The 26912-nt window shown below is 45.1% G+C and overlaps 1 protein-coding gene across 1 annotated transcript in view; it reads right to left on the reverse strand.

Moving 5' to 3' along the window:
- Positions 1-26431, reverse strand: part of PLEKHO2 (pleckstrin homology domain containing O2) — a 46985-nt gene extending 20554 nt beyond the window's left edge. Inside the window, exons 1-2 of the mRNA XM_084817351.1 lie at positions 25839-26431; positions 13833-13982 (exon numbers count right to left, since the gene is read on the reverse strand). Coding sequence (XP_084673477.1) covers positions 13833-13982; positions 25839-25847 — 159 coding nt within the window. The 5' untranslated portion in view covers positions 25848-26431. The remainder of the gene's footprint in view (positions 1-13832; positions 13983-25838) is intronic.
- Positions 26432-26912: the final 481 nt, after the last annotated feature.

Consider the following 26912-nt stretch of genomic DNA (forward strand, 5'->3'; position numbering starts at 1 on the left):
AGGATTTCTATCCCGGCCTAACAGGAAACTCAGTTCTAGGAGTGCCGGCCCTTATGTAGCCCAAATGGCACCATTCTTGCACAAGAGAGAGCAGGCTTGTGGAACCCAAAGAAGAACCCAAAAAAACTTTAGAAAGAAAAAGTGGTGGGACAGGGGACTGCAAAAAGAGTCCAGTGAAGACAGAGCCTGCTCAGTGGCACAGGATGTCAGCTGACTGTCTGGGCCAGGGCAAAACGGAATGGAGCAGCAATATTCTAAAGGTGCCAAGGTATGCCATTCCAAATACCTTTGAGATGCAACATGTCTACGTTTTGTAGCACTTGCTACAACACAGAGCAGAAAAATATTCTTATTGTTACAGCTTAAATCCTGCAAAATGTGGCTTATACAAGAATCCAGTCACAGGAAACTGAACACAAACGGAAATGTTGAGCGAATACGGGTTGTTTTTGGCCAGGTCTGATCTGATGTTGTGAAAGCCTCACAGGTGAAAGTGCACATAGCTAGATGCTGCTCACTGGATGGGAAGCAGGCGCAGGACAGTAACACCGAAAGGCAGGGGCTTGGCATCCCATAAGCCCCACCCTGGTTGCTGTGTTTTGCATTGCAGGCATGCATTCAACCCAAATCCTAGTGCAGAGTTTCTTTGCACACATTTAAACGGTGTTAGAACAAAGAGCAGGGGTGTTGAACCTCAAGCCTGTGGGCCACATCCGGCACACGCCGAGTTCCAATCTGGGCCTTCAGGGTTGCTCAGATGGTCACGTCCCCTTCCCTTGGCCCCACCACTTTCTGCCCGAACACTGATCGTTTGGAGGTTTCCTGGCTTTTGCACATTTTTTTTCCTATCCTACACAGCTCAGAACCGCAATACCTGGTGGACCCGCCTCTCCTGCCATAAACCTACCTGTACAATACGTTCAGCATCCAAGGTTCTCCTCTGAGTGCCTCCTCCGGGGGAGGCTTGGAAGACGGCAACAAGGGAGATGGCCTTCTCAGTGGTGGCCCCCCAATTTTGGAATGATCTCCCCGATGAGGCCCACCCAGCACCAACATTGGTATCCTTTTGGTGCCAGGTTAAGACCCTCTTTTCTCAGGCATTTGGTAGCACATGATGAGTTTCAATCAGGTTCTAGATTTCTCCCATGGTTGACTGCTTAAAGTTGTTTTTAGATACATATGTTCTCTTTGTGTCTACTGTCTGTTTGTATGTTTTTATTTAAATGGTTTTTAAAACTTTGTATAGTGTATCTTTAATAGTTTCTAATCTTTGTAAACCGCCCAGACAGCTTCAGCTATAGGGTGGTATAGAAATGTAATAAATAATAATAAGAAGAAGAACGTAAGAAGAGCCCCGCTGGATCAGACCAAGGGTCCATATAGTCCAGCATTCTGTTCACACAGTGTCCAACAAGCTGCCCACGGGAAACCCACAAGCAGGACATGAGCACAACAGCACCCTCCTGCCCATGTTCCCCAGCAGCTGGTGTACATAGGCTCACTGCCTCTGGTATTGGAGGTAGCACATAGCCCTCAGGACTAGTAGCTACTGATAGCCTTCTCCTCCAGGAATTTGCTAAACCCCCTTTTAAAGCCATCCAAATTGGTGGCCATCACGATATCCTGTGGTAGCGAGTTCCATAGTTTAACTATGTGCCATGTGAAGTAGTCCTTCTTTCCTTTTCTCTGTCCTGAATCTCCCACCAATCAGCTTCATGGGATGACCCCATTGGGTTCTAGTATTATGAGAGAGGTAGAAAAATGTCTCCCTCTCCACACTCTCCACACCATGCATAATTTGGTACACCTCTATCATGTCTCCCCTTACTCTCCTTTTTTCCAAGCTAAATAATCCCAGCTGTTGTAGCCTTCTCTCATAGCGGAGATGCTCCAGCCCCTGATCATTTTAGTTGCCCTTTTCTGCACTGTTTACAGCTTTACAATTTTTTATTTTTTTTTAGGATATAATAAAAATAATAATATAATAATATTCTAAAAGGTTGAAATGCCCCTCCCAATTCTTAGTTACTGGCAGTAAAGGCTTTACACTAAAATATTTTGGTAGTTTTAGCCCCGCCCACCCAGGAATATGGCCCCTGAGATATTCTCTTAAATTGAATTTGGCCCTTGGGCTGAAAGAGGTTCAACACCCCTGATATATAGGAACATAGGAAGTGGCTCATAGGAAGTGGAACATAGGAAGTGGCTGATTCAGATCACTGGTCCATCTTGTTCAGTACTGCGTACACTGACTGGCAGCAGCTCTGCAGGGTTTCAGGCAGGAGTCTTTCCCAGTCTTACCTGGAGATGCCAGGGACAGAACCTCCTGCGTGCAAAGCATCTGCTGTACCACTGAGCTACGTGCCCCAACCCCACAATAAAACTGAGCTAATTAACAGGACAATAGTGCCACATCCAGAACGAGGGCATCAGCTGATGCTAAGCATGATGAGAGCTCCAGCTCTAAATTTACATTCAGCAGATTCATGAATCAACTAAAACTCATATGATCAAAACCGATTCAAAATATTTAGCTAAATATTTAGCTGAAGCCCTACGGCGTTTCCCCTAAATAATCAAAGTACAACAATCCTGAAAGGTAGGGCAGTATTATGTTACAACTGGCAACAAGCAATTAGCAGTGTTACTGGTAATGAGTAAGCATGCTGCTGCATGCTGGCTGATGGCTCCTTCTTAGGTTGGTTGCCCGTTCAACACCCCCAAAAAAAGAAGAAGAGGAAATGCATTACCAAAAAAAGAGGACAAAAGGGGACACAGATTTGCACAAAATTTGCATAGCCTAATTTATATGTATAGATGCAAATTTATAAATAATTGCTATATTTTAAATGGGAATATAACGGGTCTCATCATAGTGGGGAAGACTGTGTCTGTATGACTTGTGTGCCTTACTGCTCAGTCCGCTGTCCAAATACTACCTGCTGGTGGAAAATGTCAAGGCCTAGCTCTTCCTTTTGATAGTTCTTTATCTTGACACCAGACTTGGACTGGACAGCCTTTTAAACAGAGAAAGAAGGACACCTGGCGACTCCACCCCCGCTTGACTCCTCCTGCAAGCAGGATCAGCTAAACCAACTAGGGAACACTAAGCTTTATATCCAAACCCAGACTCCTGGCTTGTCTCTCCTCTAACAAACCAGAGTTTGAAGCCAGGACTTGTAGCTGGCTTATGGAGCCTGGCTTGTTAGAGGAGCAGCAAGCCAGGGTCAGAGTTTGGACGCAACACTAAGCTTTCCTGCCCTGGTTAAATTCCTAAGTTACTATAGCTGCTCCCGCTTGCAGGAGGAGCCAAGCAGGAGCAATCGGGACGCGTGCACCAGCATGCTTCCTTGTTTGTTTCCGATAAGCCAGAACACTGCAGAATTTGGGGTTCACATTTTGTACAGATACAGCCCCCAAGACAGAAAATGGATCTGTCTAGCCCAGTATTATCTACTCTGACTGGTGGTGACTTTCAAGCAGACGTCCTTCCCACACCGGCAATCCAACATCCTTTTTTAAAACTGGAGCTCTTCAGTCCGAGATCTTCTTTATGCACTTGATTACTGCCAACATCACCTAACAGCTTGCATGGATGAATGGGGCCATCGCAGAGAGAACTTTCCTATCACCTCAAAGGCAACATTTTTCTGTGCAAATCAGATCACACATTCAGCTGTCAGTCATCAACCAGTACAGGGAAATCAAGCCTAGAGAAATCATGTGAGCGATATGCAAGTGTGAACTAGGCCTTGGTGCCTGGTGGCTGAACAAACAAGCCGACTGTACTGAACAGCATTGTGTCTGAGGCGATGCAATGACAGATGCAAGATCTGCCTGTGACTTGATTGATACTTTTATTGCTAAAATCATCTTTATCCCACCTTTCAGTCCATTGCACTTTCGAGCACCCAAGATGGCTCACCATTGCAAGTTAGAAACATGATACACTGCAACAACAAAACCAAAATAAAACAGAGAGCTAAAAACCAGAGCCAAACAAAATGGCAACGGGGGAACCCCCCAAACTCAAATCAACCCAAAGACTTGGCAAAAAAAGGAAAAAAGAAAAGAAAAGCCTTAACAAAATGCCAAAAAGCCAAGGAAGATTAGGTTGATTGGGCTTCCTGTGGTCAGGAATTGATCAGTGTATGTGGAACTAAGTAGGAGTTGGGACAGCAGACAGGAAGAATAACTTCGACACATAGAGGAAACAGCTACCAGGAAATGACTCGGCACAGAAGGACAGAGATTGAGCAGGAGGGACACAGAAAGTGAGGAGTTAGAAGTATGCTTGGTTAAATAAAGAAATGTATTTTGTATAACTCCTGCCTGATTCTAAAGTGATTGCAAACACCACTTGAAACAGGGAGTTCCACAACCTGAGCGCTTCGACTGAGAAGGCTCTGACCTGCATCCCAGACAACCAGCCATCCCATGGCAATGGGGCATGTCGCAAGGGGCCGATGGGGACTGGCACATGTGGGAGAATGCAGTCCTTCAAATACTGTGCTCCCAAACTGTACAGGACAGGGGTGTGGAACCTCTGTCAGCCCGAAGGTTGAATTCCATTTTGGAGAAGTTCTCAGGGACCGCGTTCCAGTGGTAGGCAGGGCTGAAGGAAAAAGGGGGTGGGGCTGAAAGCAAAAAGAGTGGGCCCCAAAATACTAAAAACACCAGCATATTTTAGCTTAAAGCTCTTACTGTCAGTCACTAAGCCTTAGGAGAGGCATTTCAAGCTTTGAGAATGGGGAAAAACTATGCGAAACCCAGGACACCACCAAATGGTGGTTGGTTGCGAGAAAGGGTGCAGTGCCAGAGGAAACGCCATGGCTGTCTGGGGGCCCCCAGAGGGCCAAATTTGCCTCCCAGGCCTGAGGTTCTGCACCCATTGGCTTAGGACTTTATAGATAATTACCAGCACTTTGAATTGTGACTAGAAACAAAACTGGAAGCCAGTGTAGATCAAACAAAACTGGAGCTAAACGTGCTCCAAAAACTGAGCCCCACAAGTTTCCAAACACTTTTCAAGGGCAGCCCCGCTAGAGTGAATTGCAGTAATCTATTCTGGATGTGACCAAAGGATGTATCACAGTGGCTTGATCCGCTTTATCTTATAAAAAGCAGAGCTAGCATACCGGCTGAAGTTGGGTGAAGGCTTTAGATCTGCAACAACAGACCATTCACACACGCAAGCTACCATTTGAGGTTCGTTGTCTGCTCACTAAAATGTGTACATGTGTGAACCATCACTCCTTACCTCTTTCATTGCGAAAGTCTAACGTGGCAGCCTAGGGCAGCATTGCCAAAAAAGGGAGCACAAATTTGCATAATATTTGTATATGCTAATTTATATGTATATATGAACATTTAGAAATAATTGCTATAATTTAAATGCTATGCTTCCGACCATAGTGGGGAATACTGTGTCCAGGTGACCTGTGTGCTTGCTTAGTTAGCTGTTGTCCAGGTGGGTAACAGTTGATGGGACCAGGTGTTGTCCAGGTGCTAACTGTTGACATAAGAGACTGCCTGTCTTGCTATGAACCTGCCCAGGTAATTAAGGTCTGCAGGAGAGGCCCTTTTGAGGGCACCATTACCCACAAAGCCCCATTTGTCAGGCACGCGTGAAAAGGCTTTCTCCTGTGTTGCCCCCAAACTATGGAATGCACTCTCTCAAGAACTGTGATTGCTCCTCTGCATAACACACTAACCCACACTCAGTGGGCGAGTGTGGGTTGTTTTGAACCATGGGTTGTTTGTTGAACTGTGGGTTATCATATTGTCTGAACACAGCCAAGGTGGCTTGCTAACCGTGCAATGTGGCTTGTTAACCACTGTGAATAACCGAACAACAAACCATGGGTTCTCAGGGTGGAAATAAGCCTCACTGCATGGTTAACAAGCCACCCTGGCTGCATTTGGACAACATGGTTCAACAAACAACCCACAGTTCAAAACAACCCACACTCAACTTCTGATTGTGGGTTAGCATGTTGTGTCACAGAGGGAAAATAAGGCATGGTGGCCTATTTTCCCTTCCTGTGCATGCCAGTCGCTGTCTAATCAGCATAATTATCCTCGCTGGGCACAGGTTGTTGTGATATCCAAACTTGGCGAGGGTGGGTGCCTGGCTGGGGTGGTTTACAAACCACCCTGAAACTCATTGATTGTTCTAACGCTTCAGGGTAGCTTGTAAACCACCCCAGCCAAGTTCAGACACCAAGACAACCCACATCTGGTGAGGGTAATTATGCTAATTAGGAAGCTTGCGACCGTCTACACAGGGAAGGAAAATAAGCTAGCATGCCTTATTTTCCCTCCGTGATCATGAAAACCCACTTGGCCTTTAGAAAGGGTATAAAGATGCATCTTTTCAATTTAGTCTTTTAAAATGTGTAATTTTAATGTTTTAATGTTTTTACTGTTTTTGTTTTTATTACAGCTTTCTTGTTTGTAATTGTTGAACACCTGCTTTTTAGTAGATAAGGTAGTATATAAATGTTAATAAAACATAAATAATAATAAATAATTGGCAATTTCAAGGCCACTGCACTCCTTCTCTTCTTATGGTTCTTTAAACAGGCTCTGGACTGGACAATCGTTCTAATAGAGGACACCTTCAAATAGAGAACTGTCCTCTGTAAATTAGGACACATACCCCTACTACAGCCTCAGTCTAACATATATACAACCTCACAGCATATTTATGCCACACAGATATGCATTTATTTATTTTATATCTATTGTTGTCTCTGATTTCTTCAGGAGAGATTGTACCACTGGCGGAAAAACTGGTTTGAACTCCAAGCCCTGTTTGTTCTTCAAGCCAAGTACATGCGGATTAATGTAACTTTTATTCAAATGAAAACTTAAGGGACCAGCTCAGCCTCTGGATTTGCAAATTGTTTTCAATCAAAGCAGGGGATGACATAAGCTGACAACATCTATAGAGGTATCTGCATTTAAGGCAGAAAAAAACAACATACGCGCACACACACAGAGGAAAGTGTCCTTCACGCCCATGAATGGATAATAAGGAAGAAGGGGAAAGCTGCAAGCCAGACCAAAAGATTTGAAGGACACCAAACAGCTGTGCAGTTGCTTAGGTGTTCAGTAGCAGGCGGAAAGCTGGGCTCTGGCAATCCACACAGAGGTTTGTTTGTTGTATATGAATTTTTATATTTCTCATCTGTCCCCCTGACTTGGTCATTTCCAACTGAAATTACTGATCAATTAGAAACGCCATATTTACTCTAACAGTCTAGCTACTGTTAGCCATGCTCTGGACTACTGCAATGTGTTGTGCGTGGGGCTTCCTTTGAAGACTATTCAAAAACTTCAGCTACTTCAAAAATACAGTAACCAGGATGGGCCAAAGAGAATATATACTGCCAGTCTGTAAACAGCCCCACTGGTTGCCGGGCCATTGATGAGTCCAGTTCAGAGTGTTTAAAGCAGTTCAGGGCAGACAACAGACTTGTTGGATCTACTTTGTTTTGTTTTTGTAAGATCCACCATCCAGAGCCAGGTGCAAAAAACATCGGCTCAGAATTAAAGAAAAGAGTGGTGCCTCTGAGCACATTCAGGGCCTACAAACTTCTTTTCCAGTCCAAGATCAGAAATGAGTTTACATACATTTCACTCCTGGTTACCCCAAGCTTTCTTCATCTCAACAACTGAATTGAGGTGAGGGAAAACTCCATTTTGTTGTTGCCATTGTTAAAATGGAAGGATGCAGACAAACTGGAGAGGGTTCAGAGGAGGGCAATGAAGATGATCAGGGGACTGGAGACAAAGCCCAGAGACTGAAAGAACTGGGCATGCTTAGCCTTGAGAAGAGAAGACTGAGGGGAGATACGATAGCACTTTTCAAGTACTTGCAAGGTGGTCACAGAGAGGAAGGCCAGGATCACTTCTCGATCATAGAATCATAGAATAGTAGGGTTGGAAGGGGCCTACAAGGCCATCGAGTCCAACTCCCTGCTCAGTGCAGGAATCCAAGTCAGAGCATCCATGACAGATGGCTGTCCAGCCTCGTCTTGAATGCCTCCAGTGTGGGAGAGCCCACCACCTCCCCAGGTAATTGGTTCCATTGTCATATTGCTCTAACAGTCGGGACGTTTTTCCTGATGTTCAGCCGGAATCTGGCTTCCTGTAACTTGAGCCCATTATTCTGTGTCCTGCACTCTGGGATGATCAAGAAGAGATCCTGGCCTTCCTCTCTGTGACAACCTTTCAAGTACTTGAAGAGCGCTATCCTATCTCCCCTCAGTCTTCTCTTCTCAAGGCTAAACATGCCCAGTTCTGTCAGTCTCTCTTCATAGGGCTTTGTTTCCAGGCCCCTGATCAACTTTGATGCCCTCCTCTGAACCCTCTCCAGTTTGTCTGCATCCTTCTTAAAGTGTGGTGCCCAGAACTGGACACAGTACTCCAGATGAGGCCTAACCAGTGCTGAGTAGAGGGGAACTAGTACTTCCCGGGATTTGGAAGCGATGCTTCTATGAATGCAGCCCAAAAGAGCATTGGCCTTTTTTGCAGCCACATCACATTGTTGGCTCATATTCAGCTTGTGATCGACAACAATTCCAAGATCCTTCTCGCTTGTAGTGTGGTTGAGCCACGTATTCCCCATCTTGTAACTGTGCATTTGGTTTCTTTTTCCTAGGTGCAGAACTTGGCATTTATCCCTATTAAATGGCATTCTGTTGTTTTCTGCCCAGCGCTCCAGTCTATCCAGATCACTTTGAATTTTGTTTCTGTCTTCCAAAGTATTAGCTATCCCGCCCAATTTTGTGTCATCTGCAGATGTGATCAGCATTCCCTGCACCTCCTCCTCCAAGTCATTAATAAAAATGTTGAAGAGCACTGGGCCCAGGACTGAGCCCTGCGGTACCCCACTCGTTACCTCTCCCCAGTTTGAGAAGGTCCCATTGATAAGCACTCTTTGAGTCCAATTCTGTAGCTAACTGTGGATCCACCAGATCGTTGTTTCATCTAGCCCACTTTGAGCTAGTTTGCTCATCAGGATATAATGGGGCACTTTGTTGAAAGCTTTGCTGAAGTTGAGGTATATGATGTCTACAGCATTCCCACGGTCCACAAGGGAGGTTACTTGATCAAAAAATGAGATCAGATTTGTCTGGCAGGACTTGTTTTTGACAAATCCATGTTGGCTTCGAGTATTCACTGCATTGTTTTCAAGGTGCTTCCAGATGGATTGCTTTATCATCTATTCCAGATTTTCCCAGGGATTGATGTCAGACTGCCTGTCTGTAGTTCCCAGGTTCCTCCTTTTTACCCTTTTTGAAGATAGGGACAACATTAGCCCCCCTCCAGTCATCTGGCACTTCCCCCGTCCTACATGATTTCTCAAAGAGAATAGACAGCGGTTCTGAGAGTTCTTCTGCCAGTTCCTTTATGATTCTAGGATGCAGTTCATCTGGCCCTGGAGATTTGAACTCATTCAAAGTAATTAGGTGTTCCTTGACCATATGCCTATCGATCTCAAGCTGCAATCCTGCCCCTTCAGCCTGTACTTCGCCTTTGCCAGGGGGGTCATAGACCCTCTTTTGGGAGAAGACTGAGCCAAAGTAGGAATTGAGCACCTCTGCCTTTTCTTTGTCATCTGTTATCATTTTGCCATCCTTATTTAATAGCTGAACAACCATTTCTTTCCTCTGCCTATTACTATGCACGTAGCTGAAGAAAGCCTTTTTGTTGTTTTTAGCATCCCTGGCTAACCTCAGCTCGTTCTCAGCTTTAGCCTTCCTGACACCATCCCTGCAATTCTGTGCCACCTGCCTGTACTCTTCCTTTGTAACTTGGCCTTCTTTCCACTTCCTATATGTGTCCTTTTTTGTTTTCAGGTCATCCCTAAGCTTTTTGTGAAGCCACATTGGCTTCTTCTGTTGTCTTCCACCTTTTCTTCTTGTTTGAATTGTTTGTGATTGTGCCTTGAGAATTTCCTTTTTTAAAAGCTCCCACTCATCTTGGACTCCTTTTCTTGTTAGCGTTGCTTGCTAATGTCTCTTGCTAACACGCACGCTATCATCCCAACATACAGGACACAGAATAATGGGCTCAAGTTACAAGGAAGCCAGATTCCAGCTGAATATCAGGAAATACTTCCTGACTGTTAGAGCAATACAACAATGGAACCAATTACCCAGGGAGGGAGTGGGCTCCCCCACACTGGAGGCATTCAAGATGAAGCTAGACAGCCATCTGACAGGGATGCTTTGACTTAGATTCCTGCATTGAGCACGGAGGTGGACTCAATGGTCTTATAGACCCCTTCCAACCCTACTATTCTATGATTCTATGAAAACAATTGGGAATCAGAAAGAAACTTGCTGGTCTATTGCAAATCACCCAGATATTTACTACCAGTGGATCCCAATCTATCTTCTGTCCATCCCTGCTTTAAAGCACCCAGGAAGCTAAAAAACCACCTTCTCCCACATGAACCTGCCTGAGCATTAAGATCACCCTCAGAGACTCTTCTCCAGGTCCCCCCAGCTTCGGACATTCGGGGGGGGGGGGCAACTCCAAGGCTCTCTGGAGAAAAGGCTTCCCTGACTGCAGTACTCCATTAATGGAGCACACCCCAGAAAGGCTCACCTGGCAAAACACATCATTTTCTTTTTGGTGCCTGACAAAGACTGTTTTCTATTTTCCAGGCCTTTTAAAAGGCTGTTTGAACTGGGTTTTACCCTGCTGTTGTTAGGGTTTTATTGCCTTGCTCTGCTCTTTCTAACAGATCTGTCTTTTGACATGTGAGATTTTTAAAAAAACATTTTTGTTGTTTTAATACCAGTTGGGAGGAGCGACACTGAAGGATGGGATATGTGTTTTAAAAGTATGTATTTAATGCAACTTATACAGCAGCATTAAATTTTCCATAGTGCTTTGCAAAAGCCTTGCAAATAATCTCACCAACCTCAAATTTTATTTTATTCTTATTAGCCTGCACATGCCTTGGCTAGCTTTTTACGGTAATGGGAGGGAGGAGTGGTAAAGGGATGATGGGACCTTCTCCCTCTCTTCTTCCCATAGCAGCCCTCTGTGCCATCCAAAACTCTAATCCGGAGGGTTTCCTAGCCCTCCAGAGCTGATTTTGAAGGCGGGGATGCTGAGGGCAGGATGGGGCATCCCCCCTTCCTGGTTTAAGGAACCACTCTCATCAGCGGAACGACAGCGTTGGATACAACCCACAGAATTGCACTGCTGAAGTCTGAAATTTACTCCAGTTAATAGTTCACAAATTCTACTGAACAAATTCACTCCTTTGGGCTTTGATTTTACTTTCCTGTACTTCTCATATAAAGTATTCTCATCATATATAAAAAGAGGCTCCTGATATCTGTATAAATAATAGTTATTAATGGTAATTCTCATAAAGCCCTGCAAGGTAAGTCACCATTATTCCCTGTGTACAAATGACAAAATGAGTCCAACAGAGTAAAATACTGACTCGCACAAGGGCAAAGAGGAGGCACAATTCAAACTCAGCTCTCTGACATCCAAGCCCAGCCCCCAGTCAACACTGGAATTTAGACGACATTTCATTCCCACTCGGTCCCCTTCATTTGAATCAGTTCTTTCTGTGGCACATCATACTATGCATGGAACAGCTTTGAGCCACCCTTGCAGCTCTGACCAGCACATCCATCACAGCACCAATGTGACACGTTTTTACTCATTAGTCTTTTAACTCAGGCATCCTCAACCTTTTTGGATTGGTGGACACATTTGAAATGTTGAGAGAGTGTCGTGGGGCATTTTCACAAAATGGCTGTCATGGGGACAGTTTTATTTTATTTTTTAACCCTCCCAGTTAAAAAATAAAATAACATCTTAATAAAATGAAGATCTGGAGAGGCAGAGAGCCTGGCAGGTGCCAAGGAAGGTGTCCATGGGCACATTTGTGTCCACGGGTATCACACTGGAGACCCGTGTAAGTTAGTGAACTCCACTTGTACTGATCAAACACATCTCTAACAAAACATAACAGTCTTGTGGCACCTTAAAGACTAAGAGTGCAATCCTATGCATGTTTAGACATAAAAAAGCCCTACAACTGCCAGCATGCCCCAGCCAGTCATGCTGGCTGGGGAATGCTGGAAGTTATAGGACGTTTTTCTGTCTAAACATGCATAGGATTGCACCCTAACGGATTTATTGTGGTATAAACATTTGTGGCCTAGATCAGATGTATGAAGCGTTATCGTTTGTTGGGCTTAGTTGAGAGAGGGAGAGAGAGAGAGAGAGAGAGATCACACATACAGAAATAGAAGAAAAAGATAGTTAAACAGTGATGGACAGAACAACACTCCTTACATCTAACGAAGTGGGCTCTATTATTATTATTTTACATTTCTATCTCGCTTTTCTACCAGTATAAGAGTGGCTTAGCAAAAAGGAAAAGGAAAATACAATACATTTTTAATACAGTATTAAAAACCGCAGAACTAAAAAAAACAACCCACCAACCATGGAAAGTAGCTATTAAAATATTTAAGAATAGCACAATATTAAGATATCAAAAACTTGTTTCAATAAAAACATGTTCAATTCCTGTCTGAAAAACAACAGGGAGGGAACCAGGTGAAGCTCCACAGGGCTTCCATATTCCAAGACTTCAGTCAGCAACTTCAGTGTCACCACTGAGAAGGTCCTGCCTTTTGCGCTCACTCCCTTGACCTCTCGTGATGATGATGTCACAGAGCACAGCCTCCAAGGCAGATCTTATTGCCTGGGCAGGTTGATGTGGGAGTTCAAGAAAATGCCATGCTACAGTAAATGTATATGCATTTCTCTATTTATTTCTGTATTTATAGGCCGTCTTTCAGGGTTACCCCTCTCAAGGAGGCTCATAACATATTAAAGCAATCTGTAACATATTACAGACCATAAAACCATGAAACCATAATTCTAAAACACACTCGAACACACGTCTAAAAAATACGATTGCAGTCTTTAAGGTACCATGACAACTCAGCTGTTTCAGCTGCAGCAGACTAACAAAGCTAGCCCCTCTGGAATGCATCTCACAGCAGCTTATTTTGTTATGGAATTTATATCCCACCTTTTTCTTTGCCGGAAAGCACAGGGCAGCTTATCTGTCTGACAGAGAGAACTAAATACCCAGCAGCAGAAAGAGCACGTGCCCAATGCTCTTCTCTGCCAGACCAAGTTTGTAGACCAGCACCAAAGGGCGAGGAAAGTAACTGTAATAATTAATATCGCTTGGAAATAATTCACTTCTCTTGAGTAAATGCAGTAAGAAAAGATAGCTGTTGGTCTGCGTTAAGAGCTGCAGCGTTAAAACTGAAGAAAAATAGGGATACTATGACCCAGATCTTCGAAAATTATCTCACAGACACACCAACCTGGTTCACATGTAACGACAGCCCTCAGTACAGGTTGTCATTGAGTCATGGGTTGTTGCTGAATCGTGAGTTGTCACTACGTGCAAATCCTGCACTATGGTTTAACTATGGGTTGTTAACCACAAACAACTCAAGAGTTCACAACCCAAGAAAAAAGCATGGATTCTTTTCCTGGGTGGTTCATTGCTAACAACCCATAGTTAAACCATAGAGCAGGATTCTGTAACGACAACACATGATTCAGCCACCACCCATAATTCAACGACAACCCATACTCAACCCATACTCTGGGCTGTCGTTACACCTGAACCAGGCCAGGCACAATTTCAAGAAAGAGCCAAGTAGCACATAACACTGCATTGCAGCAGGGCCCAACGGCACACAGCACTGACCAAGATCAAACCCCTCTTCAAAAAGGTCTTCCTTGACTGTTCTTACCTCATCTTCGTACATCAAGAGCTGGTTTTTACACAGCTGGATGTAACGCTCTTTCCAGAGACTCAAAAGCCCCCCGCTGCTCTTCTTGATCCAGCCAGCTTTGTCTGCCCTCACACACTTGGGTTTCTCCGGGGTCTCCTCCTTCACACCCTAGAGTCACACAAGGAAAAAAATGGTTGTGATTAGAAACCCACACTCTGACATCTCTGAAAGTAATGCAAACGTAAGCATGACTTTTATCTGCATGATATAAAGGGTATTCAAACCTTTTCACTGAATGTGTGAAGTGGGGAAGGGGGGAATATACCTACTGGGCATCCCCATCCTACACCGATGTGCCTGTGAGCCACTTCCCCAGTAGCCACACATTCAGTGTTGATGAGAAAGAGGCTCTAGGCCCCTTTATCCACTGACTGAGAGGGGTGTTCAGATGTTCAGGTGTTCGCATGCCTGTAGTGGGAGAAAAAAGAGGGGGTGGTTTCAAAGTGGGAGGAAAAAGAGAAAGTTGGGTGGTTAGGCCGGACTCAGTTATGTCTGCCTGAAAAGAACGGGCATGCTATTTCACCACATTCCAAACACCACCTCATGTTCTCATTGTATGCGTGTTAGGGCAGCCTTCCTCAGCCATGGGCCCTCCAAATGTTTTGGACTACAATTCCCAGCATGCCTGACCACTGGCTGTGCTGGTTGGGGCTGACAGAAGCTGAAGTCCAAAACACCTGGAAGGCACAAGGTTGGAGAAGAGTGAACCAACGCATATATTGAGGTCATGAGGCAGCGTTTGAAGTGGGGCAGAACAGCATCCAACCTCTTTTCTAGGGGACATAACTGAGTGTGGCCTAACCTCTTTTTCCTCCCACTTTGAAACCATCACCCTTTTTGTCCTACTTCAGGTACTGACACTCAGGCATTCACCTGAACGTCCCTCTAGCGTAACATAAATGGTATGCATTAAAGAGAGCTCTCAGAAAGCTGTTGTCAGCAGCAACTATTCCATCAGAGGATCCAAGACATGATCCGGGAAGTTCACGGTCTGAGGCAAAAACCTAGCTATCTAGAAGAACGTTCTGCACTCAGGGCCCCCTTCAGTCACAGAAGCAGTAAGGATGTGCAACATTGGCTACCCTAATTGGCACACAGCACGAAGCCTCCGGATTGGCCAGGTCTGGTATAAATAGTAGGAGCCTGGCCTTCTAGCCTACTCTAGTCAAGAGAGCAGTACTTCCTCTCAAGCCTGGACTGGAGAACACTCCACCCCCAATTCTATGTATGGTTTCAGATACAGCCACTCACACCTCTGGCCTACCTGACAGAAAGCACAACAGAGGTACCTCAAAGGAGAGGTATTTCTTGTTGCAGGGGCTGAAAGGCTGTATTTGTCATAACGGTTTCCTACCACTTTTGCCGATATTGCTCATTCATGTGAACTAGCAGCAAAGCACCTTGGAGACTGGCACCGTGAACTTGGGGAATTGCTGGTAGCCAGCGCTCCCGCCGCTGACAAAATGCTACCTCTGAAAGCAACAGAGGTCTTAATTACAGACCTTTAAAAAAATACCTTGAAAGAAGCTTTAAGATTCTTCAGTAATTCAGGTTCTTTTTTAACAAGACTATACAAAGAACTTGGCCTTTCCTGTTCTTGCTGTTTTCTTGCTCCTGTCACGTTCATACACATTTTGTCTTTTAAAAAAAAGCCTCTTCTTCAGGTGTAGGCCGCCTCAGTTGCATCTCCACCTCAGCCAGCCTTGCTGAGAGCTACATTTAACAGAAGCCCATAAACCAGCTCAGCTACCCAACCATCCACCAGTATATCTGGAGAGAAATAAACTCCAGCACAGCTTCCTCCAGGCCTTTTAGGGACAAGACGCTTCTATTTTCCAGACGAAGCAGGTCTTTTTCTTTTTTTTTAATTGAAAGTCTTGCAGTATCTAGTTAACACAAAAAGGAGGAGTTCCTATAAAACTTTTACAGCTCACATTCTTGGGAGCTCAGATACAAGCCTCTTTTCATGAGCCAAAACCATCTCGGAGAGTGGTTTGCATGGCTTTGAAGCAAAACAACGAAAAGGGGAAACCATCCAAGAGACAGAAAGGAAAAGAAAAAAAATATCATACAGCACGTGCGTATACAGAGGGATGTTGAAAGGGACGTATTACATGAGGAACAGGGAACTTCTGTGTCAGATGATTGCAAAGGAGAGATAAGTCCAGACTCAGTGCATACTATTCAATGGTCAAATGCTTATTGGGCTTATTTGCCCTTATAGTGGGCAAAATTTCCCAGCCATCTGACACTGGCAAGTGTTTGCCACAGAACAAGCATGGGCCCTATAGCTGCAAGCAGCCCTTAGTCTAATTTCAAAAGCTCTCTGTAAGTAATCAGTTCAGACCTCCTGCAAAAGCATCCTCCCCCTCTGCCAGCAGCCCACTGAGCAGAGGGGGAGAGGGAGGAGAGTATCAGAAAGAGAGAGCGGGAAAGGGAGTGGCCAAAAGAGACAAGAAAAAGGGTGGCTCCATCCACTTTTGGCTCTGGCCCTGCCCACTTCTGGCATGGGACCCCAGATAGTTTATCTCCAAGGAAATGCGGCTCTTAGCATAATTGTTTTTTTCCATCCCCTGCCATAGACCAATGGTTTCCAAACAGTGTTCTGGAGAATGGTGCGGCTCAACAGAAGCTTATCAGCAGTTAGGATCATAAGAACATAAGAAGAGCCGTGCTGGATCAGACCAAGGGTCCACCTAGTCCAGCTTTCTGTTCACACAGTGGCCAACCAGCTGCCCACAGCAAACCTACAAGCAGGACATGAGTGCATCAGCACCCTCCCGCCCATGTTCCTCACCAACTGGTGTACATAGGCATACTGCCTCTGATACTGTAGATGGCATAGAGCCATCAGGAGTAGTGGCCATTGATAGCCAGGGCTGGCCTTAAGGATGGGCAAGCTGGGAGGCTACCCAGGGTGCTGAGCTGAAGGGGGCATCAAGCTGAGCTCAGTGGCTGTTTTTTTTTTTTTTTAATGTACTGTCCGCAGTGAGCTAGGGTGGCAAAAAGCAAGCATCTGTAACCTTTCTTTCAAGGCTGTATAGGTTGTTTGGGTACTAACTACAAAATCATCCTCCTTCATTTAGCTTTAAGGTATGTTTCTTTTTCAATTTCCACTTCGATGTTATTTGTGCTAGGTCAGAATCAGTGGAACACAGCTTCACTTTGAGGCAACGTTACCAAGCGCTTATTTCAAATACTGTAAACACTATAAGCACTACAGAAAATAATAAAATAAAGCCATAAGCTGTTAGAGGTCAGCTGGATACCTTTTTTATTCATAACTTTTCTTTATTATTGTTAAAGATAAAAATGGATATTCTAAATAAAGAATGCTTACCAAAAGATAGGATCTGCTACAAAATAAAAAAATATTGAAAGTAAAAACTGTGATGATTCTGCTGTGTTGCATAGCACACTCCCACTGCTCAGAATGTGGCTTTTCAAACTTTGGCTTGTGCAAACTTAAGAACAGTGGCTGAGAGATCAAGGTTTTGAGCAGCGTCGTTCTTGATGGACATCACACCTGCACCAGGCCCCATAAATCCTCTGGGTGGCCCTGCAAAACTGACCATGGGGGGTGGGGGGGAGGCACCAAAGGCACTCCTCACTCAGAGCGCTATTTATCCTAGGGCTGGCCCTGTCACTTTATACTCCATGAATTTGTCCATTATCCCTTAGAAGCCATCCAAATTGGTGGCCATCACTACATCTTGTGGTAGCAAAGTCCATCCCCTGTGTGAAGAAGTCCTTCCTTTGATCTGTCCTGGATCTCCCACCAATGAGCTTCATGGGATGACCCCATTGGGTTCTAGCATTATGAGAGAGGGAGAAAAATGTCTCCCTATCCATTTTCTCCATACCATGCATACTTTTGTATACCTCTATCATGTCTCCCTTTACTTGCCTTTTTTCTAAGCTAAGAGGCCCAGATGTTGTAACCTTCTCTCATAGGGGAGATGATCCAGCCGCTTGATCATTTTTGTTGCTTGTTTCTGCACTTTTTCCCAACTCTACAATATCCTTTTCCCACCCATCATGGGAAGCTGCCTTATACCAAGTCAGACTTTTTATCCGTCTAGACCAGAGGTTGGCAACGCATGGCCCTCCAGATGTTGTTGGACTAAAACTCCCATCAGTTCTCACCCCTGGCTATGTTCGCTGGGAGCTGATGGAAGCTGCAGTCCAGCAACATCTGGAGGGCCATAAGTTGCCCGCCCGTGCTCTCTACTAGTATTGGGCTTTCTCCTGTGGTGTCCCCAAACTATGGAATGCGCTCCCTCAAGTACTACGATTATACCCTTTCTAAATAGTAGGGATCAAAGACACATCTTTTAAGTTTAGCCTTTTAAAATGTGCAGTTGAAAAAATGTTTTTACAGTTTTTAATGTTCTTGTTTTTATTGTTGCACAATTTTGTTTTATTGTGTTGTATACTACCTTAATCGAGTCCCCTGGACTGCAAGGAGGTCAAATCAGTCAATCCTAAAGGAAATCAACCCTGAGTGCTCATTGGAAGGACAGATCCTGAAGCTGAAGCTCAACTATTTTGGCCACCTAATGCGAAGAGAAAACTCTCTGGAAAAGACCCTGATGCTGGGAAAGACTGAAGGCAAAAGGAGAAGGGGCCGGCAGAGGATGAGATGGCTAGATAGCATCACTGATGCAATGAATATGGACTTGAGCATGCTCCGGGAGAGAGCGCAGGACAGGAAGGCCTGGCGTGCTGTGGTTCATGGGGTCACGAAGAGTCGGACACGACTGAACAACAACAACAACAACACCTTAATGCTTTTTTAGCAGATAAGGCGGTATATAAATGTTAATAAATAAATATTGTCTACTCTAGCTGGCAATGGCTATCCAGGATCTCAGCCAGAAGTGTTTTCCATCACCTCAATCCTGGGACCTTCTGCATGCAATGCAGGAGCTCTACCACTGAGCTGTGGCCCCTGCCCCAGGCCTTCTCACCGAGATGATCAGTACCAGGAGACAGCTTGCTACCCATCTTCCCAGGTGAGCTCTGGATGTGTTCAAGGGGACTGTGCGATCATGGGAAAGCTTAAGAAAACTGGACTAGCACTCCACATGAACTCACTGTACACCCTACAATGCATCCCTGGATATTCTGTGTTCCAAAGTAGTTGGTAGGTGAGTAAATAGAGCACGGTGGCCTTCCCCAACCTGGTACCTCCCAGATGTGTTGGACTATAACTCCCATCACCCCCCAGCCAGCATGGGCAGAAGAAGGCTGCCATACGGGTTTCTGAAAGGTAAAAAGTACTGCTATATCCAGCAGTATTGCTATATCAGTAGTGTACTGCTATATCCAGTACACTAGACTTTTAAAAATCTTTGTAACCCGCCCAGAGAGCTTTGGTTATAGGGTGGTACAGAAATAATAATAATAATCCAGTAGTACTGAAAAGGTCACTTTGATCTCCGGTGCTGAAACTAATATTCTTTCTCCACACCTGAAAGTCTTTGTTTCAGTTATCTACGTAGCAATTTACTAGCCCTCATGGTTTCAGGGGGGAAAAACCCTGTAAATTACTCTACAGTTTCCTATATATTTATACACCAGAGAAAGAGTTGTGCAGGGGAGGGGGGGGTAGCTGTCAGAGAAATTTATTCAGTTCAGTTCCCAATTCCTTCCACATAGCTTTCCAGCATACCTACCTGTCAATCAGAGAGTCATACCTTGTCAGCTTTGACAGCACTAGTCACCTGTTTAAGGAAGACTCCCCAATTTAGTTGCCTCACACAATGTTACGCAAGTGGTTTGCACTGACAAAGCTGAGACAGCACCATCCATCTGTTTGGTGCTGCATGCACAGCACCCACCTAGCAATGAGGGCCATGTGAGGATATAGTCTCAGGATCTGTGCACATAGCCCCCTTTTTGGTGTGAGAGTTTAGAATCCAGAAGGAGATTTATATGTGGAATCCTGCTTCCACACAAGAGGTTCCTTTGCTAGTTTCGGGATGCAAGCTGCATATGCTATTTTGCTCAATGTGTATTCTTATGGTACAATCCTATGCAGGTTTAGACAAGAAAAAGTCCTACAACTCCCAGCATTCTGGGAGTTGTAGGACTTTTTCCTGTCTAAACCTGCATAGGATTGCATCCTTAGTAGCTATGAATGCAATCCCATACACACTTAACTGAGAGTAAGTTCCACTGATCTCAATGGGACTTACTTCTGAGTAGACTTGCATTGACTTGTGCTGTAAAAGCATGAGCCATGAGTAAAAATAATGATCCACCTTAAAGGTTGTAAGAAATACTGTATGCAAAGCTCTTTAAACTCAGTAAAGCTCAATATAAATGCCAACTATAATATCAATACAGAATTCCAAATGCCTTCTGTATGGGAACCTCAGTAGGCTGTTATCGGTCCTGACTTTAATTGTATTTAGATGCAGTTTAAAAGATTCACAATGTTTAGACTTCCTTCAATTCAAACTTCTTCTGAGGAGGATGCAAAGAGTTCTTAAATTAGTTTATATTTATTTTACTTTTAAAAAACACCTTCTTAAGACACAAGGAAGTTGCATCTTGCTAAATGTTACTGCTTCCTGTAAGCTTTAGATCTTTTGCAAATATGTACATGTCAGGATTTCTGATCAAGCCCCCTTTGATGCAACTTTTCAAATCACAGATTTGTTATTCCTTCTTTTAAAGGCAACCTAAAAATAATTTTAAATTGATAAAAATAACCCCAATTTCTATTGCGTAGGGCTCAAAAATAGCATAAACCAAATCCTCAAGATATAGATTAGTCCTATAGACTTACCATGCATAAGTCCCATTGAACTCAATGAGGCTTACTTCAGGATATACACAGGATTGCACTGTAAGACAAATAAACATTCTGCAAATAATAGCTCTGAGTTTCCCTGCATGTTTGATCTCAGTGATCACGTCACTGACATGTTTTTAACATTTTATTTACAGTGCTAGCCGATGCATTAAAAAAAAAAGCACCTCCAGTTGCTGGAATCAGCAAGCCCTGTTGATGCCAGTTTCTCTCTTTGTAGTGGTCCACAGCTAGTGTGGTCCAGCAGAAGCAGTGGCGGACTTGGAAGCGGTACAACCGCTTTGAAATTGGTGCTCCAACATAGATTCAGACGGTGCCCTTTGGCAAGTCACCAGGTATGCGGTCGACATGGGAGGTTAATTCAATTCTTTTCGACACAACATTGGCTACCACACATTTATCTCAAGCTGCCTGCTTCTCCCAGTCTCCTCTCATACTGGAACTGAAAACTGTACATTAGGTTCAAGCCATTCTATACATCACACAAAATAAGCTGGTGACATTCTGGACTGAACCATTTCAACTAGCATGTGGGAGGATCATATTTTGGTGTGCTCCCATGCATGCACATAAAGACAAATGAGCATATCAAGGAGAGGGTTACGGTAACCCTTTCTTCCTCATATGACGATATTACCCAGAGGGAGCTTTCTTTGTGCATGCAGGTTTGTTTATTTATTTGTTGCATTTATATCCCACCTTTCTTCCGTCATGGAACTCAAGGTGGCTACATGGGGTTTCCAGGTGGTCTCCCCTCCAAGCACTGACCAGACCCAGACCTGCTTAGCTTCAGCAAGGTGACTGCCTCATGTGCCTTCAGACTGTGCCCTGGGACATAAAAAATAAATAATAAATAATTCTGGACTGAGGCAGGCATCTACAAATTTCATGTGGTTTTAGTTGCTAACCAGATTTTGAAGTTGCCAGGATCCCAGTGCTTTCCCAATGGAGGTGGGAGGAAGGGGTTTTGTCTCTGGTGTGCCACTGAGCTTCAGATGATTGTGGAGAGTTTCCAAAGCTCAACAGAAAGTCAGGGACAATCCACATACACACAGCTTAGGCAATCCTTAGAAAAAGACTTCTCACAGTAAGTGTACATCTACAAGTAGTAATTTTGCAGAATCACAGGAGCTTATAAACAAGCATCATTGTCATTGTTGGTTACTTCGAATCATTGGAAACAATTAGGCTTTAATCTAATGAAGCTGCATAATGTAATAAAAATAGCAATGTTCAGCATAGAGACCTCATCATTTGAGCTGGGGAGGTGAACAAGGGGGCAGAGGGAGGAAGAAAGATCATGTAAAGAGGAAATAAGGAGATGTAGTGATGGCCAGTGGCTTAGATGGTTTTTTAAACAAATTAAACTTATCCTCCATGAATCCCATGTATCAATGGTTATTAGCAATGATAGGTCACTGTGACTTCGTTGTTCAGATGTAGTGCATCTCTAAAATACCAGATGCTGGAAACCAACAACGGTAGAGAGATATTGCCAGTGGCTGGTTTCACGCAACACACTAACCCGCACTGGTGCTGTTCACACAACACACTAACCCACATTCACTGGTTGAGTGTGAGTTGTTGTTGAACCATGGGTTGTTCGTTGAATCGTGGGTTAGCTTATTGTCCGAACCCTGGATATTTTCCACAGGGTGGCTTGTTAACCATGCAATGTGGCTTATTTTCCTCGAACAAGCCACTTTGAGAACCCATGGTTTGTTATTGGGTTGTTCAGGGTGGTTAACAAGCCACACTGCTTGGTTAACCAGCCACCCTGCGGAAAATGTCCTGAGTTCAGACAGCACTCTAACTCATGGTTCAACAACAAGCCATGCTCAACCACCAGTGTGGGTTAGCACGTTGTGTGAACCCAGTTAATGTTACCGACTTGTAAACTTCCCTGAGGCATTTGGCTGACCAATTCTGGAAACGAAGTGTTGGGCTAGATGGTCTGACTTAGCAAGGCAATTCTTATATTCCTTAAATTCTCGGGGACACAAGTTCAACCCACAGGGACACAGGCGTGATAGGCTTGTATTGCATGTTGCACGTTAATTAATCCAGAAAGATCACCACTCTTCAAATCCATACTCACAACCACCACTAAAACAAACCTCTTCTTCACCCAAACGCATGCAAATGAATGTACAGAAGAGAAAAATCCATCCTTTTGCCACTCCCTATAACCACTCTGAACACAACAGAGTGATTAAAGGGGATAGCTAATTTGCATTAAGTGATTTATTAAGGCAGCTCAGTGGTAGAATGCATGGTTTGCATGCAGAAGATCCCAAATTTAATCCTGAAAAATCCCAGGTTCTACAGTTCCCAAGACATTGTGGGGACAGGGAGGTAGTATAGAACCTATTTAAGTCTGTGGTGCCCTTATTCTTTCTGTTCCAAATCGTGAGCCAAGATATTTCAGCAGGTTTGAAACTGGTTTACATTTACATGCCCTTATAAAGCACTGTGAGCTATTTCCTCTCCCCTCCCCACTTCCTATTTATGCGAGTGGACACAACAGCTGAAGGTTCCATCAAATCCACTTTTCAAGAGTTCATAGTGGAACAGCCTATTAGCAGAGAGAATGCAGCTTGCGGGTGCCAGTACAAAAGTGCCCTGACAGAACTGGTGCAAGTAGAGTTTGTTGGCAAAAGCAGACAGGAGACCCATTTGAAAAGACAAGAGAAAACACAGAAAAGAAAAAGGGGAAGGAGGAGAAAGAAGAAAAAAGAAGCCACAAACTGGTCTTGACAGATCCATTTAAATGCTAAGGCCAGGGGGTATGATTCACCCTGGACCAGAAACAACTTGGATAGACAGACACATGCAAGAGTAGACATCAACGTAGGAAGGCACTACTGCTGCATTTTGAAAATAAAAATTGTTATTATTGTTGTTAGTAACGATAATAACAACAATAATACATGATTTATATCTCACGTTTTTTCCTCCTGCAAGGAATCCAAGGCAACTTACATGGTAATCCTTCTCCCCATTTATCCTCACAACAACCCTGTGAGGTAGGTTAGGCTGAGTGTCAGTGACTGGCCCAGAGTCACCCAGTGAGCTTCATAGCTGAGTGGGGACTAGAACCCAGATCTCCTGGGTCCCACTCCAACCACTACCTATCCATTCTAGGAAAACAGCTTTCTGCTGCAAAGCGTTCTCATGCTAAAGGTACGAAGAGCATTGCTAGCAAAGCAGGTCTCTCTCTCATCTCTTGGCTTATCATGTATATCATAGTGCCGCAATATCAGCATAGCGGGAGGCAATCTGTAATACAGAATGGGTTCAATGTGCTTCGTATGACCCTTTGAATTAATTACATTAGGACTATAAAATTGCCACTGATCTGGCTGCCTGTGATGAACAGGGATTCCCTCTAGGTAGTAAAGCCTGACAACGTTGGGGACAGTTGGATCATTATTAACCCACAAATTAACAAGAGGTGTGTGTTCTGTGGCCCTATTGTCAAGACTGGGGGTGAGGTTTTCGTCCTGGAACCGCCTCACCACAAACATGAAATTTTACAGCATCCAGACGTTATCGTCTTCCATTTGTAACGTTCCTGTGTTTTCCCACCACTTCTTCCATCTTTTTTCTTACCAGAAAATAATCAGTTAAGGAGAAAAAGACGGAACAGGTGTACAATGGCTTTTCATTGGTTGCACTACGAAGCTTCTATGTGGAAACACCCATACTTACTAGAGCCATCAACAGATTATAAAACTCTTTATTAGTTATATGGGTTTTAGCTGATCTCAGTTATGTTCAAGAAAAACACAATGGTTCTGAAAAGAAAAGGCACGTTTCCTTGTTTCGAGATGATGAGTCACAGCAGGCCTAGAAGAGGCACTCAAAAAGGAATGCCTCTTCTAAGAGGACACTTGCAATCTGCAGGAGCTTTTTTTTTTTTTATCAACCAAATGTTTGTAATTGATCCATCCATAGGCTAAAAGTTGCAGCCTATGAACTCCAGTGGCTTTCTGGGTCCAGGGAGGGAGTGTCAAGATGCACAATTCCCCTCCTTCAGGAAGCAGAAGAGGGTCACACATCAAAGCTAAAGGTAGATCAGAAGAGGCTGAAAACTCCTGTGCATGCCCTGCTTCTGCCCAGCAAACACTTTTTCTCCAAAGTTCATGATACACCCCGCACACACACTTGAGAAAAAGCACTAGCCATGACTATTTCCTACAGTGCTGCGCACTCAATGCAGTTAAACCACTTGTATCAACCGCCTTTCAGGTCCATCTGTGGTGTTGCCAACTTCTTTTTTAATTGGCCCTCTTCCACTGTCATTAACAGCGCTTCGTGCTTAGACATTAAACCGCCGGAGCTTCCCACTTGCCTCCATCCCTGAACACTTTATATGCGTGCCAGGGAAAGTTTTACCGGCTAACATTTCTGTGTGCCAAGCTTCCGTGAAAGGCACCCGAGCAGGGTCAGTAAAAACAAGTTGGCAACTTTATCAGCCTCTTGAATTTTCTCACTGCCTTGGAGGGTTCGCCAAAGAGACCTCTGAAGCGAGCGCTCTTCCCCCCCCCTTATTTACCAGCCACAACGTCCATCAGCAAAACAGGCTGTGCTTTTTTCTCTCCCTTCGGTTTCCCTGCCCAAGGACCATCTCATGCCAATAGGAAAACAACCCTTTAAAGGGCGTCTGTCCAGGCCGTTCTGAGAGCTCCCTCTGTTTCATTTCTGCAGCAATCTTGGCAGGGAGTGCGGAGTAAGCAGAGATCCCCCCCCACACACACACACACCATCACCTCCATCCTCCACAACCTTTGCCTTCCATCAGCTTCTCCCATCTCCCACCCCAAAAAGAGCTTTAAAAACTTTACTCCTTCACGTCGATGTGAAACTTGCACAAGTTTAGCCCGTTTGCAAGACAAGCTCCGGATAAGAATGTGCAAAAGGGATCCACACACACACACACACACACCTTTTGGGGTTGCCAGCGAAGCAAACGAAAGCGGCGAACCCAGAGGACTGGAAACTTAACTTTTGAAACCATCTGAAAGAAAGGCGCACTTTTCTCAGGACGTCTCCCCCTCCTCCCCATGCCTTCTCGCGCAGAAAGGCGAAGCCTTTTAAGCTCCCTCCCTTCGCCAACCCATCCGCAGCTTCACATTACTCACATCTCCCATGGTGGCGGGGAGGAAGGAGCAGGGCGACGCGTCTCCCCCTGGCCAAAATCAAAAGATGGGCTGGTCTCCCTCTCTCTCCCTCTCTCCACCCCGCATAAAAACAAAACCGAAAAAAGCACGTTCCGCGTCTTCCCCCGGAGATCGCTTTTTAATGCCTCCCCCACGTCTTCCACACGCCTGCGGGGTTCACTCCATCCTCTCCCGGGCTCGCCTTCCCGGAGGTTGCCGCCCCAGCCCGCAGCTCGAGCGCGCCGGTTTGGGGACGCAGGGGGAGGAGGGCGTGCAGCAACTTCCCGGGCGCTGCCGAAGGAAGTCTGGCGTTCAGAAGCGCCGCCGCGTGCCGCTTTCCCCGGGAGGCTGTTGCGCCGCTTGCTCCGGGCGGAGGAGGCTCGGCGGCACCAGCCACGCGCGCCCCAGCGCTGGGTTTCCGGCAGCAGCTCTTAGGGAAGCAGAGGCGGAGGAGGAACTACGGGCAGCAGCAGCAGCTGAGAAGGGGAGACGAGCGTTTCCTCCTCCCCCAGCCACCCCATCCCTCCAGCAACCCCGATCTAGCTTGCAATGCTCGATCATGCCAGCTTCTCCTCGGGAGCAAGGCCCACGTGAGCGCGCCCGGGGGGCCGACGCGGGCGTAACGTTGACTGTGCGTCTGCAGCAGCGTCTTTTCTTTCTCCTGCATTTGCTCTAGAGAAAGTGCAGCGGCCCCCGGATCCGGATTGGGGCCCAAGTGCGGAGGAGTGGGGAGGGGAGGGGATGGGTTAAGTTCTGGCTTGGGGATCCTGCGCTTACTCTAGACTAAAAATGAAAAGAAACGGGAGTGGGCATGTTCTGGCCTTCCAGATGTTTTCGCCTACATCTCGGCCCTCACCATTGGCTAAGGCTGATGGGAGCTGTAGGCCAAAACAACTTGCCCAGCTCTGGGCTAGACAGCCATTGAAAGCAGGGGTGGGTGGAAGATATAGACCTCTAGATGTTTGGGGCTTCGACTCCCAGAAGCCCCTGAGAGCATAGCCAATGGTTAGAAATGCTGGGAGTCGAAGTCCAAAACATCTGGAGATCTAGGGTAGA

This window comes from Heloderma suspectum, chromosome 11 (genome assembly GCF_057233095.1).
Source record: "Heloderma suspectum isolate Gila_16-S chromosome 11, 16-S_ref, whole genome shotgun sequence".
Taxonomy (NCBI): Eukaryota; Metazoa; Chordata; class Lepidosauria; order Squamata; family Helodermatidae; genus Heloderma; species Heloderma suspectum.